Below are 15,838 nucleotides of genomic sequence, written 5' to 3' on the forward strand. Positions count from 1 at the left end.
GTGCTGCAATGAACATTGGGGTGCATGTGCCTTTTTTTTTTTTTTTTGCAGTACGCGGGCCTCTCACTGCTGTGGCCTCTCCCGCTGCGGTGCACAGGCTCCGGACGCGCAGGCCCAGCCGCCCCGCGGCATGCGGGATCCTCCCAGACTGGGGCACGAACCCGCGTTCCCTGCATCGGCAGGCAGACCCTCAACCACTGCGCCACCAGGGAAGCCCTGCATGTGTCTTTTTGAGTTATGGTTTTCTCTGGGTATATGCCCAGTAGTGGGATTGCTGGGTCATTTGGTAACTCTATTTTTAGTTTTTTAAGGAACCTCCATACTGTTCTCCATATGTGGCTGTATCAATTTACATTCCCACCAACAGTGCAAGAGGATTCCCTTTTCTCCACACCTTCTCCAGCATCTGTTTGTAGATTTTCTGATGAAGCCCATTCTAACTGGTGTGAGGTGATACCTCATTGTAGTTTTGATTTGCATTTCTCTAATAATTAGTGATGCTGAGCAGCTCTTCATGTGCTTCTTGGCCATCTGTATGTCTTCTTTGGAGAAATGTCTATTTAGGTCTTCTGCCCATTTTTTGATTGGCCACCCTCTACTTTAAATAAGAGCTGCTGACGACAACAGCAAGCTCTCTCTGGGGTCATTTCACTGCAAGAACAGGACTAACAGCTAAGCTGAAGAACCCAGGAGAGAGGCCACCGAGGTCACTCCGCTATAGTAACTGCAAGGTCTATTCAGCCACCGTGGCAGATGTGAAGACAATCGCCATATAAAAGCAGCCCCATCCAAAAACACAAGAATTCCAAATTCAGAGACTGTGAGTCACTGAAGTTCTTACCATGCGAAGCTGCATCTGTTCCCAACACATTCCACTCTGCTGGCAGCTTCAGGTGCCTGAACGCCAGGGAAACCTTCTCATCAAGGGAATTCACATCCGTGGACGGGAGTCCTGACCGATCCAGGAAACGGGTGAAGTTCAGAGCCTGCTGATTTCCAGCACTGGTTGCCAGGAACTGGGCTGCATCGTAGGCCTCGTCCTGGATGAACCTGAAGTCTTCTTCCGCCACCACAAACACAGGCAGGCCCTCTTTGGAAGCACAGAGCAGCACCTTCACCGTCTCGCAGCAGTCATGACCTAAGGAAACACACGCAGCAAGGAAAACAGGATTAGAGCCCTCTCCTGAAAGGAGGACACTGCGGGGAGTGGGGGGCGGTGCTTCTCGGCTCTTCCTGCGTGACATACAAGCTCCCCTTCCTAAAACAAACCTCTCCTTCGTCCGAGCTCTAACAGCAATCTTCCAAACTTCTTAAAACTCCATTTCCAACTCATCTTTACAATGGCTATTTGCAAATATGAATTGGTTCCCCTACCAAACAGCAAATAACTTCGTATTCCAGCTGCCACCGTGCCGGCAGGGTAGTGTTTGGTACTAACAGGCTCTGAAAATCTCAATATACACTGAACTACAGCGGTTCAATTTGAACAAATTAAAGAATGAAAGCTGAAGGACCTTGCAAGGCCTAGCGTACAATGGGAAGTCTAACCCCTCCCGAACTGCGCTGGATCCGAAAACCCAACAGGGAAAAAGTCACTCATACAGGTTACATGGCAGGAATTGTACAGATGCCCCAGAACCTGCCTCACTTTCACCACGATACAACTGAGCAAATGAGGAAGCACTCAGAAAAGTACAAAACGACTTGATTTTATTTTACTATTATGAAGCAATTCAAGGCCTAGAAAATAACTTTTGCTCTGAGATACACGTTCTTTCCTGTAACGTAAAGAGAACTTCAATCAAATCACCTAGGTCACCCAGGGATGACACAATGCTGTGGCTAGAAACCTGGTTGAGGAGAAGCAAGCATGCCAGAGACTGCAATGCCCACTGTCCAGAGGGGCAGAGACCTCACGAGCTGCGACATTGGCAGCAAGCTACGTGTCACCTCAAAGAGCTCTGCTCAAGTAAGACCAGGAAGGTTTAACAGCAGTGTTTCCCGTGGGGAGGCCTTCCTGGAGAATCAGACTTTCTCTGGGTTTTCAGCCTCACAGAACTAAGTATTTCCAAGATACAGAATATTAATCAAGACACGTTTTTCCTCAACTTTCAGGCACTGATCTCAACTAGCTGGAACTATGCTCCTAACATCATCATTTCTTTCATAAGTATCTTTCTGATGAGAAAAAAGAAAAGGCAATGAAGTTGATGCTTCTGTTTGAGTTGCTCCCCCTGGTGCGCTGGCTGATAAACTGCAGGCACCTGAGGCCCGGGCTCCCCTGAGCCCACCGGCTCGCACTGACCGCTTCCCAGCAGCGGGGTGAGGAGGAGGGTCCCTGAATCTGGCTCTCCAGACCACGGGCACAGCCAACGAGGCTTCACACCTCACAGAACGAAGTAAGCTTTCTGCTGTCTTTGAAAGAGAAAACAATTATTTTTTTCCACATATACTTTTTCCCCAGGGGCCTCCTTAAGCCTTTACTTTGTGACAAAAGAAATCTCTCCCTGCTGTGTCATTTGAGGATGGTAACAAGTATCAATACTTACTAACCAAGAACCTACCACATACCAGGCATCTGACATGTCATTTTCTCTACACAACAAATTTATGAGGTGCACATTGTCCTCATATTACAGGTAAGAAAACTGAGACTTCAAGAAGTAATTTGCCCAAGTTTACACACATGTGAAGAAGCAGAATCCATCATTCAAATTCAAGTCGGATGCCAAAGTTCATGGCCTATTATATCATGATGCAAAAGTTTTGTAACACATTGCTTATAAAGAGGGAGGGGTGACAGCTACGTCCCTACCTGTGAGGAGCCCAACACTTGGAATGACAGGCCAGTATGACTATTAAGCAAGAGGAACGGGTTCATGAACCACCGAGATCAGTCTCCACACAAACGCATAACTCCACCAAGGTGCTCCCACTGCATTCCCAGTGGAATTCCTTCCATGAAGGCTGTGGGAAAGTGAAGCATCCTCTGGCATGCATGCGTGCACACATGTGCATGGCGGTGTGTATACACCCATGTTTGTATTTCAATTCAATAAATATGTTGAATTTATACGTCTACTATGTGAAATGAAATCAGAAAAAAGAATCTTAATCTTTCTTTGAAGGGCAGCCAGCCTAATTACATAAGACAACAACATCAGGATAAACAAATCAACTGATTCAGGTAATAAAGGTCTGGGTGTTTTTCTGGCAGAAAGTAGTTTTTCTAAACTGTTCTGTAACATTTAACGACTAACATCTGGGGAATTCCCTGGCGGTCCAGTGGTTAGGACTCGGTGCTTTCACTGCTGGGGTCCAGGTTCAATCCTTGGTCGGGGAACTAAGATCCCGTGAGCTGTTCGGTGCAGCCAAAAATAACATGTGGACATCCACCAAGCCTAGCACACTGTAACCAGAAGCTAATCACAGTGAATCTGAGCTCTCCAGAGGTTTCTAGTCTATTAGGTGGCAATCAACCAAGCTGCAGATCACTGCAAAATGGGGTGGGTTGTAAAGAAACACATACCACGCGACTCGCCAGAGAGGACCAGTGCATTTCACAGGTGAGCAAAAGAAAGGTGGCAGTCAAGAAGGACCTTTTCCATAGGCATCCTGCTCCCAACTCTCCAACCGCAGCGGTTCTTCACTGCAACCCTCAGAACTCAGATGCATAGTCCTATCCTATCCCTCCCTCCCTCTCTATCTATCACTTCTCTAATAATATCTATCTATCGATCTATCACTTCTCTAATAATTTCTCTGTGCCAGGCACCATCCTCAGTGATTTCCTAATAACAGTTCATTTAATTCTCATAACAACCCTAGCAGTAGGTACCATTATTATCCCCATTTGCCAGATGAGGAAATCAAGTCACAAAAATGTTAAGTAATTTGTCCAAGGTTATAAAGCTCCTAAGTGGCAGAATTAGAATCTGAACCCAAGTTTCCTTGCTCTCCTGTCTGCCCCTACACCCAAGATTCATGGGGACAAGAAGGCTTAAACGGGAAATAAAGGTACCATGGAAAAACTAACAGGAAAGGAAGGAAAACACTATGCTCAAATCCTGACTATAAGACTCCTAAGTTGCACGACCTCAGATCATCTCTGCTTCTCCAGGCCTCAATTTCTTCATGTACAGAATAAGGGCAGCCTCTGCAGGCTCTATGGTTTCCCCAGCTGTACAAACCCGTGGGTTTTACCAGGCAGAAGTTGGGGAGAGACAGAAACTTAGGAAGAGATTCCAGGAGCAAGAAACAGTTTCAAAAACATAAAAATGGAAGCAGAGAGCAAGTTCAAGGGATGGAATAATTTCTGCAAAAGACAGTTTCAGGAAGATATTAACTAGGCTACACCTAGATGTTTCGTGTGAGGAGAGACCTGGGTTCAAACCTATTTTGTTACTTCCTAAGCTATGTGGCCTGAGATAAATGACAACTTCTCTAACACTTTAAAATCTGGAGAGTATCCTAATCTCGTAAGTCAAGAGCTATAATTTAGAAGACTCCTCTCAAATTCTGTAATACTATCACCCAAAACAACATATACAGGCTCATCAAACTAGACAGACAGACAGACACAGCAATACATATTTCAGTCAGGATAATTACTGTTGACCCTTTAACAAGATAGGTTTGAACTGCCTGGGTCCACTTATATGTGGATTTTTTTCTTCAATACTACATATATGTACTACTATATTTACGATCCATGGTTGGCTGAATCTCCGGATGCAAAACTATGGATACAGAGGGCCAACTAAGGGACTTGAGCATCTGCAGATTTTGGTATCCACGGGGGTCTTGGAACCAATCCCCTTGCAGATACTGACAGATGACTGTACTTTAAGAATGATGTGGTTCTCATTCATGAATCTCACCAGTAATTATAGCATTTCCCATTTATTCAGGATTAAGCTCATTTTTAAATTCCTGACAGCCCTTTGAGGTAGATACGAATAAATGTCAATAAAAACTAAACTTACAGGTTTCACAATTCAATGATGAGAATGTGAATGTGGGATCCAAATTGAATTCTACCTTCAAAACTTAAACACACTCTTAGAAGAGATATTAAACTAACCTACAATAATGACATCCACTGCCCCACCCATCCAAACAGTTATTCTTTCTTACTCGTCTCCTTCCCCAAGCCTGTGCAGCAGAGGTGTCTGAGACACCTGAGAGCTTGAGCCAGAAAGCGAGTCACACCGTTGCTAAAAGTTAACATCATCGCTGCTCTGTAAAATCACCTCCTGTATATACACAGGGTCCAGGCCATAGTCCAGATCTTCAACTTCATCTCACACTCTCCTGCATAGGCGCACACGCACGCCCACACACACGCACACACATAGCCAAAAGCCATGGTGAAGCAATACCACCTTAACTCAAAACTGGAACGTGCAGGCGTAATACATCTACACAGAAATCTATCTGAAATTGCAAAAATGACTTTACTTGGCTAGGGCGGGGTGGGGAAAACAAAGAGGGAGAAACAGAAGGTGGTTTAGGGGTGTGTATGTCTGTGCACATGTGCACACACCTGTGTGTGCACATGTGCTTATTAGCAGCATAAGCACGCATAATTCTTTCTGCTGCTTTAGCAGAATCTCTTAGAAGGTGGATGGGTGGATGGGCAAACTATCATCTGCTCTATTTATGTAGAACTAAAACAAAACCGTGTATTAGAGAAGGCAGAATGTCAGCAAAGGCCATGAAATAGATATCTAGGAGAAGCCATCCAATTGTTAGCCCAATATTTTCCCTTTAGACATGAACTCACAATCTGAAGGAGAAACTATGAATCATCCTAAGTAAAATGTGCCATAAATCTGGAATTTGTTTGGTATGATTATAGGCTTCTTTTTCCAAAGAAAAACTGAGGGTTAAAAGAGTGAAGAACTGAGGGTTTCCTGGCTCAGTCTTTATTAAACTTTCAGTAAATTGGAAGAATTACTACTGAGCTCGAGCAAAGTGCCTCCCCTACCGTCTGGAAAACCACCTCGCAAGGCTGGCAGGGCTACTGTCTCATATTCACGTTTTCTATTAGGCTCAAATGGTTCACAAGATTAGTGTTTAATCCCTATGACCTTTCAGATAAAGCATCTAGAAAAAAAAATCAACGTTTTTCAAAAACAAAGGTTATGTAATATGGACCCATTAATAAAACTGAAGTCACTGCATCTGTACACATAAAATCTCTTACTATCATAAATTAGCTCTAAAGATACAACTGTTTTCAGGGGCCATTAGTCTTATGACTGCCTTTGTACACACAAAATACAAGGTATTAACGATGTCTACATCTTCAGGGCAAAAACATGGGGATGGGAAACTATATCCAATTCGACATAATAACCACAATTAACTTCTTTTTACATGAAGACAGAAGCTGCAGCTGCAGAAGAGTAACAAGGTTTGCAGCTGGTTCCGTGGCGTTTTTCCTTCCACTCAATTTCCTGGTAACAAAAAAAGAAAATAAAAATCACAAGTCCTTTTAAAAGGGGAAGTTCTGAAAATTTTACTGAGCTTCTTCTGAGGGAAATACCCACAGAGAATTGAGACAGGGGAAGAAGAGAGATGAACTGTTAAGGAACATGGCCTAAACCTCAATTCCATTTTTAAAAATTGACTTCTGAATATATGCTACAATCAGGTCCGAGCTGATTACAACAGAAGTATGAAGTAAATTTGGGGGTGGGAGAGATGGAACCCTTACTGAGTAAATTGTAAGAGGTACTGAAGTATGCTGACAACTAGCTGTAGAGTCAGAAGATACCAGGTTTAAGTCTCACCTCCACTGCAAACAGGCTGGGTCAACCTGAAAAAGTCACTCGACCTTGAAGTCTATTTGCTTGCGCACAAAAATGGGAACATCACCAACCTTCCAGGTTATTTAAAAAAAAAAAAAAAATCAGAGATGGCTGTACACAAAGCAGACACCTGGCATAAACAGGCATCTAAACCTGGTACTTGTTATCGGTATTAGCCATTAAAATCCTCCTGTTCAGGTGACTCAAGGAAAAGAGATGCCTATTACTCTATCAAGAGCTTCTGCATAAGCCCAACACAGCAAATGCTGCCCCTGACACTGCAGAACTGAAGAAACAAAGGGAAGGAGGAAGAATGCCGAATAAACAACACACAACCAGGAGCACCTAGATGGGAGACAAAAATGTAACTGCTGATGGTCCTCTTAAAAGCATGTAATCCAAACGTTTTTAAGCTCACACATCAGGAGGTGTGTGCTCCTGAGGTTGGAGAGCTTTTCCGCAGGCTCCTTATCACTATATGAAGCACCCATATCCATGGAAACGAAACAGTGCTACAGATAAACAAAACTGCTGAAGCATGACCCAAGAATTACTTCATTTCCTATTAGGCTAAAAGTGGCACACATCCTATCCGGGCCTTCTCTTTTGAGAAGGAAACAATTGGGACTTTGTTTCACCAGCTATCCAAAAAGGAACCCTGCAAGTGCTTGCTGGGCCAACCAAGTCCAGGCCCACTCAGTCATTTCCTACCAGAAGGCTGCATTTGTAGTCAAGGTGGAAAATATAAAAATTATATCTTTTACTACTTCATTTTGGCATCAAAAGTATTTTAAAATTTGGTGTCTTTTTCTTCCCTTTGAAGTAGCTATACAGGGTTGAAGGAAATTTTCAGTCTTCAGACCCACACTCTAACAGGAATAGGATTATGTGCAGAAGTGTGTACCTACTGCTAGTTTTCGGTGGTCTAATGGTAGATGTGCAAATTTGGGATAGGTATCAAAGATCTCTGTATGTATAGGAGTATTTACGCAGAGGGGGCAAAGAAGGCAGGCACAGGAATCATGTATTGATACATCTGGGGGGAGAAAGGGGCTAATTAACACTAAAAATGTGATGTGCTATATAATCCAGCTTATTACTCTAAGGCAGTGCTTTTCAACCTTTTATTCATTGTCATCCCCCAAGGAGCCTTTTTAAACATTTCTATTTGCCACACCCATCCTATGAAACTTTAATGCCACAGATATATATTTGTATATGTGCATCTGTGCTCTCTATATAAAGAGTTAAGTTTTTTTAACTCCCCTAAGAACCAATTCTCACCCCCTTGGGGGGATACTGGCCCCAGTGCAACGTGTGTGCTCCATTCTAGTGCTGTGTTCATAGTTCCAAGGTGATGAAGTATCCACACAGGCATTAATTACAACAGGACAGCAGACAGCAGATACACTTCCCTTCAACTAGTCCTCAGCTTGTTTTTCCAGGATAGCCACTATATATACTGACTAGCATTGGGACAGTAATTTAAGCCTTTTAAGATACAAAATCATGTCTGTCTAGAGACAGCCTTGTAGTAGGAGTATTTTAGAATAGTAATTTAGGATAACTGAGTACTTTGGCAGAGACAGAGGGCACCAGGATTCTCTGACTGTGCCAGTTAAAAGCCTGTAACTTCTTTTCAAATGTGTTTGTTATTCAATTTGGCAACCTCTGTACGTCCGCAGATAGAAACAGAGTCTTGGTTCACAAGAACTGAGAGACACACGACTTAACTGCAGGACTACTTGTTGAGACCCGGGGCTGTAAGCACTGGTTTTTAATTAAGCCACAAAAGACTTCTGATCATGGTAAATGTACTTTTTTCTTTCTTTTTAATAACAAATCTACTTTATATAGTACCTTCCCTTTGATTAAGTGAGAAAGAAAAGAAAGATACGAAACAGCAGAGTCAAATTCTGGGTCAGTGAATGCTTGCAGTTTTCCTGTCAAACAAGACCCCTTGCTGTGAAGTCTAAAAGTAAGTAACAGACATGCTGAAAAAAAAAAAAAGATTTCATTTTATGATAGATTCTGCACCAAAGCCTTTCACAAAAGTAGTGTGAGCATCCACTAAACATCCGGTCTCATTCTCCATTCTGCAATTACCGTCCGCTTGGTCGAAATTCACATTTAAGTAATAAAAATGAATCCATGACAGTACCTCGCATCTCCCAAGAATTACCTTCCAAGGATACTCTGATTTCTTTATATTACTTACCAGTCCTACAGTCTTTTAAAGAAAACATGTTGGCTTCATCCCTCAAGGAAAATCACTGTTTTGTTAAAATGGGATTTGGGGTTGGATTTGTTTTATATGAAGAGAAAAGAATGGAGATATTTTACTTTCATTTATTACAAACGCCAACACCTTTTGTCTGTAGAGATATATTTTCATTTCAGGATGTATTTCACAGCAAATTATATTCTTAAACAAGCCAATTCATAGGTATTTTGAATGTGGTATTTTATTATAACGCTTATTTGTCTTTGTTTAGTGTTCATTAGCACAAAGATGGTTTATTTTCAAAAGAGAGGACATTATTTCCAAAGTCTTCAATATGTTTTTATTAAAAATTACTATATTCAATATGTTAAAAATAACATGTGCACTTTTAAAACATTCAAACAATTTAAAGGCAGATAAAGCCTCCAAAGGCTCCAAACTAACTGTCCCCTAAGATGCTACTACTCTTAACATAATTTCATTTTTAAAGAAGGAGGATTGTATCACATCTACAGCCTTTCTGTAGTGTTATGGTAAGAGAAGATCACTTTACAATTTCTTTATAACTAAACATACATACACAATTCATTGTAAGCGTCTCATCAGAAAATAAGCAAAAGAGTGAGAAAACATGAAAAAAGGAAAAAAATGGACTGTAATCTCGGTATCTGAAGTCAAAGAGGTTTTTTTCCAGGAGACTATTAAGAAATGTCTCATCTCCCTACCCCCCAAATTATAAAAGGTTACAGACTAACATCAAGGAGTAGCTGTCTGTGAAGGTCAATCAATCATCTGGTTTTAGTGAAAACTAAAATAGTACAAAACACTGACAGTGAAACACGCAGAGAAAGAACTCAAAGAAAAATCTGAGCCAGCAATCTGGATGAAGCATGACATTCAAAGCAAGATCAAGACACAAAGCCCTTTTTCTGCCCATTGTCGGCAAAATGGCTAGGACCTGAGGAGCTAGCCCCACACAGGAGCAGAAAGGGCGCAGGTACGTCCCTCCCGGTCGCAGCTGCTGCAAACAGACCGTGCACGTTTACCCAGTAACTGGGATGCACAAAGCAATACAGACTTTCCACGAAGAATCTTGACTAATCTGACACTGCCCTCCACAGACAGGAAATTTGAGGCTATCAATATGGCTAACTGATGCACTGAAATCACCAGAGGTAGCTCTGGAAAGAGAACACAGACCCCTGACCCAGGCCAAGAATTCAACTCAAGAAGCCAGACTTGCAGTTTTCAAAAGACAGGGGTGTGTGTGTGTGTGTGTGTGTGTGTGTGTGTGTGTGTGTGTGTGTGTGTGTGTGTGTGTGTGTGTGTGTGTGTGTGTGTGTGTGTGTGTGTGTGTGTGTACACACATGCACGTACGTATGCACAACCTTTCTAGAAGGGTGCTTCTGAGAACGAGGATGAGTTTCAACACGATAGAAACTCAGTCCCATCAAGTGGTAGGAATTCACAGAAAAAGCCTTCTTAGCATATACCGGTGAATATAACAGACACAAATCCTTGCCCTCGGGAAGCTGACACTGCAGTAGAGGCAAGTAGAAAATAAATAATATATATAATGTGTCCAAAGTTGATAAGTGCAGTGGAGAAAAGTAAAGCAGGGAAGGGGAACAGGGAGCGTGGAGAGGAAGCGGTTTGTATATTTTTACAAGGTGGACAGGAAAGGCCTCACTGAGAAGGTGATATCTGAGTAAAGACCTCAAGGAAAGTACAGAACAAGCCAAAGAAATCTCCCAAAGCAGATTTAAGGCAGTTTAATTCGAGACAAAACTATTAACTCCATGATATAAACAAGCAATTCAAAACTAACTTAACCCCCGAAAGTCTCCCTATCTCTACCCATCCCTCCACAACAATTACTGGGCCAATCTGGACAGCAGCTGAAGAAGACAAGTGAACAGAAAAATGACACGTGTGGCGACCAGAGCAGCAAGATCCACTCAGGAATCTCCTTTGTTTCAACAGTTAACAGAGGTTCTACTTCACCAAGGAGGGAGGCTCACTGGGACCCGTGCACGTATCACAGTCTCACATGCTGCCTTACTCTTTGTTCAGCCTGCTTGAACAAGAGGGCCTTTTAGGGACTCTAATCCTTTTGTCACCTCTCTTGTGATTAGGGGCCTCAGGCAGCAGGCTGACTGAATTCAGGTGGGTAGCAGAACATTCAGGCCAACTGGGGGCAAAGGGGACAAGTTGTAAGAATATGGTAAATAGTTAAGATCATAATTTGAGGGGAGGAGAGCTGATTAGTGAAAAATTAGGAGAAACCAGGTACTGTGATTCCAGGCCCCAAGCAAATGGGTCAGGAATGATTACTGAGGATTCAGATCAAATTAGAGGGAAAGAGCAGAATACAATGCCCGTTCTGGTTGGCTGGAGTCAACAGGTCTAGGGCACTCATAGTCAGTCAGTACCAGAGGACACCCAGAGATGGGTGGGGCTGGAAAAGAGGGGGGCCTGAAACAGACTGAAGAAGTGTTAGACCAAAGGCAAGAGAAGAAATGGGAACTAAAGTTCCAAAACAGTAGGCTGGGGACAGTGTACAAGGATGTGGTACAAACCTAGAGCTCTTGGCTGTCATACAAGTACCGTGGGTCTGTGAACCCGAGGAGAGTAACTGTTTGCAGTCCACACTAATTTAAGTACCTCGTCATTGAAGGTATACGAGCCACCAGGCACATCCCTCTCCACCGGGAGGCTGGACTCTGCTGGTACCTGTGACTGAGGATGGCAGTGAGGGCACAGGGCTATGTCCTTGTAATAGCCGGCCTTCCTCGAACATTCTCATGTCTACTTGCACGCTTTCTCGCTCTCTCTCTATATATACGCACACACAAACACATACACACACATACACACACAAACTTAAACTGTTAAAGCATTTCTAAATCAGGAAAAGAGTAAGTCTATAAAAATTACCTCCATTCCCTTCCTAATAAGAGCCCAGTCAGGGACTGACTGATTCTACCTAGCTGAGGGTCTGTTTCTCACAGTCACCCACACATAAGAAATGTTTAGCAGTGGTGACACTGGATGGCACCTGCTGGAGCAGATGTCAAGTTCCAGATCAGCCTCTCTGACATGATATACTTCACAGGAAACAAGACTAGAGCTTTAAGTTACAAAGAAGGATACTTAATACTCTTTAGGGAAAACGTCAGTACCTATGCTGGACTCCTAGCTAAATTTCCTATCCCTAAAAGTTTGGGGGGAATATACACAGAAATTGCCAAGAATCCTTAAGTCCTGTATTTTCAAAATCCCTTTTGTCGAGTAGGAGGATAAATACAGCTTTCAACTGTCATAATCTCAGTTCTTGAACGTGGTTTAACTTCCAGGACCTGGTAGGCATCAGACATGAAGATAATGTATGGAAAATACCACAGCAGCAACCAAAAACTGACAATCTGATCTAATACCAGCGAGACCAGATACTGAAAGTGCTTGATAAACTAATACTTTTTTTACACCATCTATTTCAACAAAGTGGAATCAGAGTTACATAAAATCACTGGTTACAGGAAATGTTTCAATAAGAACTAAATCCATTTTATTCTCTAAAGGCAAATGGTTCAACTGTCAACATTTTTAGGGGTTCCCCCTAAATGTACCCTCTTTTGTATTCTGATGAAAATTAACCAATTATTAACTTTGAAGCAAGGTCAATTAAAGAAAGAAGAAGCTCATTTCCAAACACGAATCAATACACCTTCAGATACCTGGGGTCAGTCAAAAGACAGTCAAAGTTATCAGCCGCTTCTGGTGGAAACAGCAATGACTTAACGACTTCATAAAGAATTTTTTAAAGCAAACATTTTCCTTTTAATTCTGTTAAGTGGATAAATGCAATAGTGATTAAGTATTCATTTCACCATGAACTATAATCTGTTAATTTGGGGAAGCTTTGGCTTTTACAGAAGGTTTTTAGTCTTTCCCTCACAGATACTGAGTAATGTGTTACTAATTGTATTTTACCTTTGCTTTTGCCACAATGATATTCAGAATCAAATATGCAGTCACACCACAGTAACCACATGAACTTTTATCTTTCAAATGTTTTAGTTTTCTTTCACATTCCAATAAATTAATATTTTTGCTGATCTTAATTACTGTCTTTCAATTTATGACACCATTTTATTTCAATTATTTCTAGTTAGGCTCAGATTTTTGTGCAACAAGCAAGAAATAAAATACTTTAAAGTGTATTTAAAACAAAGATCTAACAATAGTTCTATCACCCTGATTACTCTATACCAGAACACAGAATAAATAAAGGCTAGTAAAGATTCCACTCAAATACTTACCAGGAGCAATGGTCTCCAGCGTATCAGAACTGACCTTCCGAGTACTTGTACAGTGATGGAGGGTGGAACCCGAAAATACCAAGTAAAACACTACATCATCCTCAACTTTGTCCTCTTCAGAGAGCAGTACAGTAACAACACAATCGCCCTAGGAAAAGGGAAGAGAGAGCAAGTTTGCATTAGTAAGGTTCCTCTTGGGAGCTTATCTTTAGAAAACATCTAATTTAAGGGGAAATCAAATGCATCATCTAAACTGTGCCCATTCTAGTGAGTTTATACAAATATAAACACTGATTGCGCCCCTATGTGCCAGGAAGTATTCTAGGCATTGAGAATACAAAACAATCTGAAAATAAGATCTCTGTCCTCTTTAAGCTTACATTTTAGTGGAGATGGTTAGACAAATAAGTAAACCAACAAGATAATGGTACATTCACTTGGAAAAAAAATTTTTAAAGAATGTAAAATAGCTCCCTAAAAAAGCTCTGTAAAAATTCCAGGAAAATCTAAAAATAAGGCAGAGAGGATGGAGGAAGTATATTAAACAGTTACATCCTTATACTCAGAATGCCCCTTAACCTCTGTGTTCCATTTGCAGCAATAACTCTCTAAACTCTACATCCCACAGAATCACTGCCAAGTCTACCCATTCTCCATCAAACATGGAGAGCCTCTAACAGAGCTGGCCTAGAAGTGGTAGAGTGCAAAGAGCTTGGGCTCCAGACAAATCTGGGTTTAAATTCCATCTACAAAGACTTTACTTAAATCCTCTGAGTCTCAGGTTCCTTGACTATATAAATGGAGATAATATCTTCTCTTCTTACAGCTAATATGTGAGAATTCTTGAAGCATATTCACCACTCAGCCTGGGATAATATTCTTAATCTATGAGGATGGGAGGGGCGCTTTTCTAACAGTTTGTGTTTCCTGACCATCTGGAATCGCTACTCTTCTTTATCCACCCCTCCCTTAAGCCCACGGAATCAGACATAAATCTTGTGCCAGTAACTCTGCCCGTGACTCTGCAACTATTTAGAAGTTAAGACATCTTCGTCCTTTATTTGCAAATATTCTTCTAGCAATTTTTATACATTTTTAAAAATTGAGGTCACTGGCTAAATTAAATTTATTCTATGAAATACAGTCCTAATTACCATTCTCCCAATCATAAACATTATATAATTCATGTGGTAACCATAAACAAAAGATTTTAGAGCACTGAGGTTTAGTACTGTGTAAACCTTAATGATGCATTATGGAAAATCCAATTTAGAGAAAGCCAGGCCATTTTAACATTAAATAGGGGAGAGAATTCCATTACTTAAAACACTTTTTTCCTTTCCACTTTAGGAGTAATAAAGCCTATTAGAGAACCATGGCTCCCTGTGGCCACAGCTTAATGGCTAGCAGCAGAAAGGAGCAACAGGTAGTGTTTCACTAAATAATAAAAACCAAAAATCATGAAGTCAAACTTGGGATCAAGTCTAGTAACAGAAATGCTCCAGCAGGTTGATTCTGAAGACCAAATTCAAAGTATTTCCTATAGCCCTGAGTGTCTCTTTTTTATTTTTCCCCAGTACTCTGTGTAGCGCCCTGTATACAGTAGGGGTTCCAATCTGTTGTAAGAAGTCAGAATGAACTACAAATAAGCTGTAACTTACTAGGACTGCTGAACTGGAAAGCTCCAAAGCACCCTAACACAGGAATAGCACAGTCGGTACAACAGAATTATCACTGACTTCAGACACTATTTAGAATTATACTTTTGGACTTGTATATAAGTCCCTATCTTGGGGACTGTATTAATAGTACTGAAATCACCTTTATGTACTTATTAATAAGTAAAAATATATATATTATTTCCACTAAGATTTCTAACCTGGAAATCTAAGAATAGATCTTCCTTTTCTAGATCAAGGATTCTCTCTCTACATTAGACCTACCATCTTGCTGAGAGACTCTCCATGCCCCACGATATTAGTTGTGTCTGGGGCCTTCCTTTAACTGGGGACAGTAACTTGATTTGGGGGAAAAAATGAAATTGGGAAGAGAAGAGCATCTGAGGGATGGGAGAGAGTGACTTACAGTGTGGGGAAAACAAGGCCTTGGAAACAGGGAAGATGTTAGGTGGAGATTAGAGGAATGAGATAGGGAGTTTTGTGGGAGGAATGATAGAAGAAGGGATAGCACTGATCTCTTAGATAGCAAGACAGTGTCAGTCATGAGGCTCCTGAAGGTGGGCAGTCAGCAGCAAGATAACTGCAGCGGCATGCTGGAGCTGGCCTGTACAGGTTTGCGAGAGCGCATCATATTTTCAGGATTTCTGCAAGCCAGGTGTTAAACACGGCCATTATTAAAAAGTAAATGAGGGCTTCCCTGCTGGCGCGGTGGTTGAGAGTCCGCCTGCCGATGCAGGGGACACGGGTTCGTGCCCTGGTCCGGGAAGATCCCACATGCCGCGGAGCGGCTGGGCCCGT

At 41.7% G+C, this 15,838-nt stretch overlaps 1 protein-coding gene across 4 annotated transcripts in view; it reads right to left on the reverse strand.

Moving 5' to 3' along the window:
- LOC112404727 (A-kinase anchor protein 13-like) overlaps positions 1-15,838 on the reverse strand; it is a 300,167-nt gene that overhangs the window by 163,372 nt on the left and 120,957 nt on the right. For all 4 annotated transcript variants that reach the window (XM_024752831.1, XM_024752829.1, XM_024752827.1 and 1 more), the window contains 2 exons: positions 13,362-13,509; positions 842-1,138 (listed from right to left, as the gene is read on the reverse strand). In XM_024752831.1, the coding sequence (XP_024608599.1) occupies positions 842-1,138; positions 13,362-13,509 (445 nt within the window). The remainder of the gene's footprint in view (positions 1-841; positions 1,139-13,361; positions 13,510-15,838) is intronic.

The sequence above is a fragment of the Neophocaena asiaeorientalis genome, unplaced genomic scaffold (genome assembly GCF_003031525.2).
Source record: "Neophocaena asiaeorientalis asiaeorientalis breed wild unplaced genomic scaffold, Neophocaena_asiaeorientalis_V1.1 scaffold109, whole genome shotgun sequence".
NCBI classification, from domain to species: domain Eukaryota; kingdom Metazoa; phylum Chordata; class Mammalia; order Artiodactyla; family Phocoenidae; genus Neophocaena; species Neophocaena asiaeorientalis.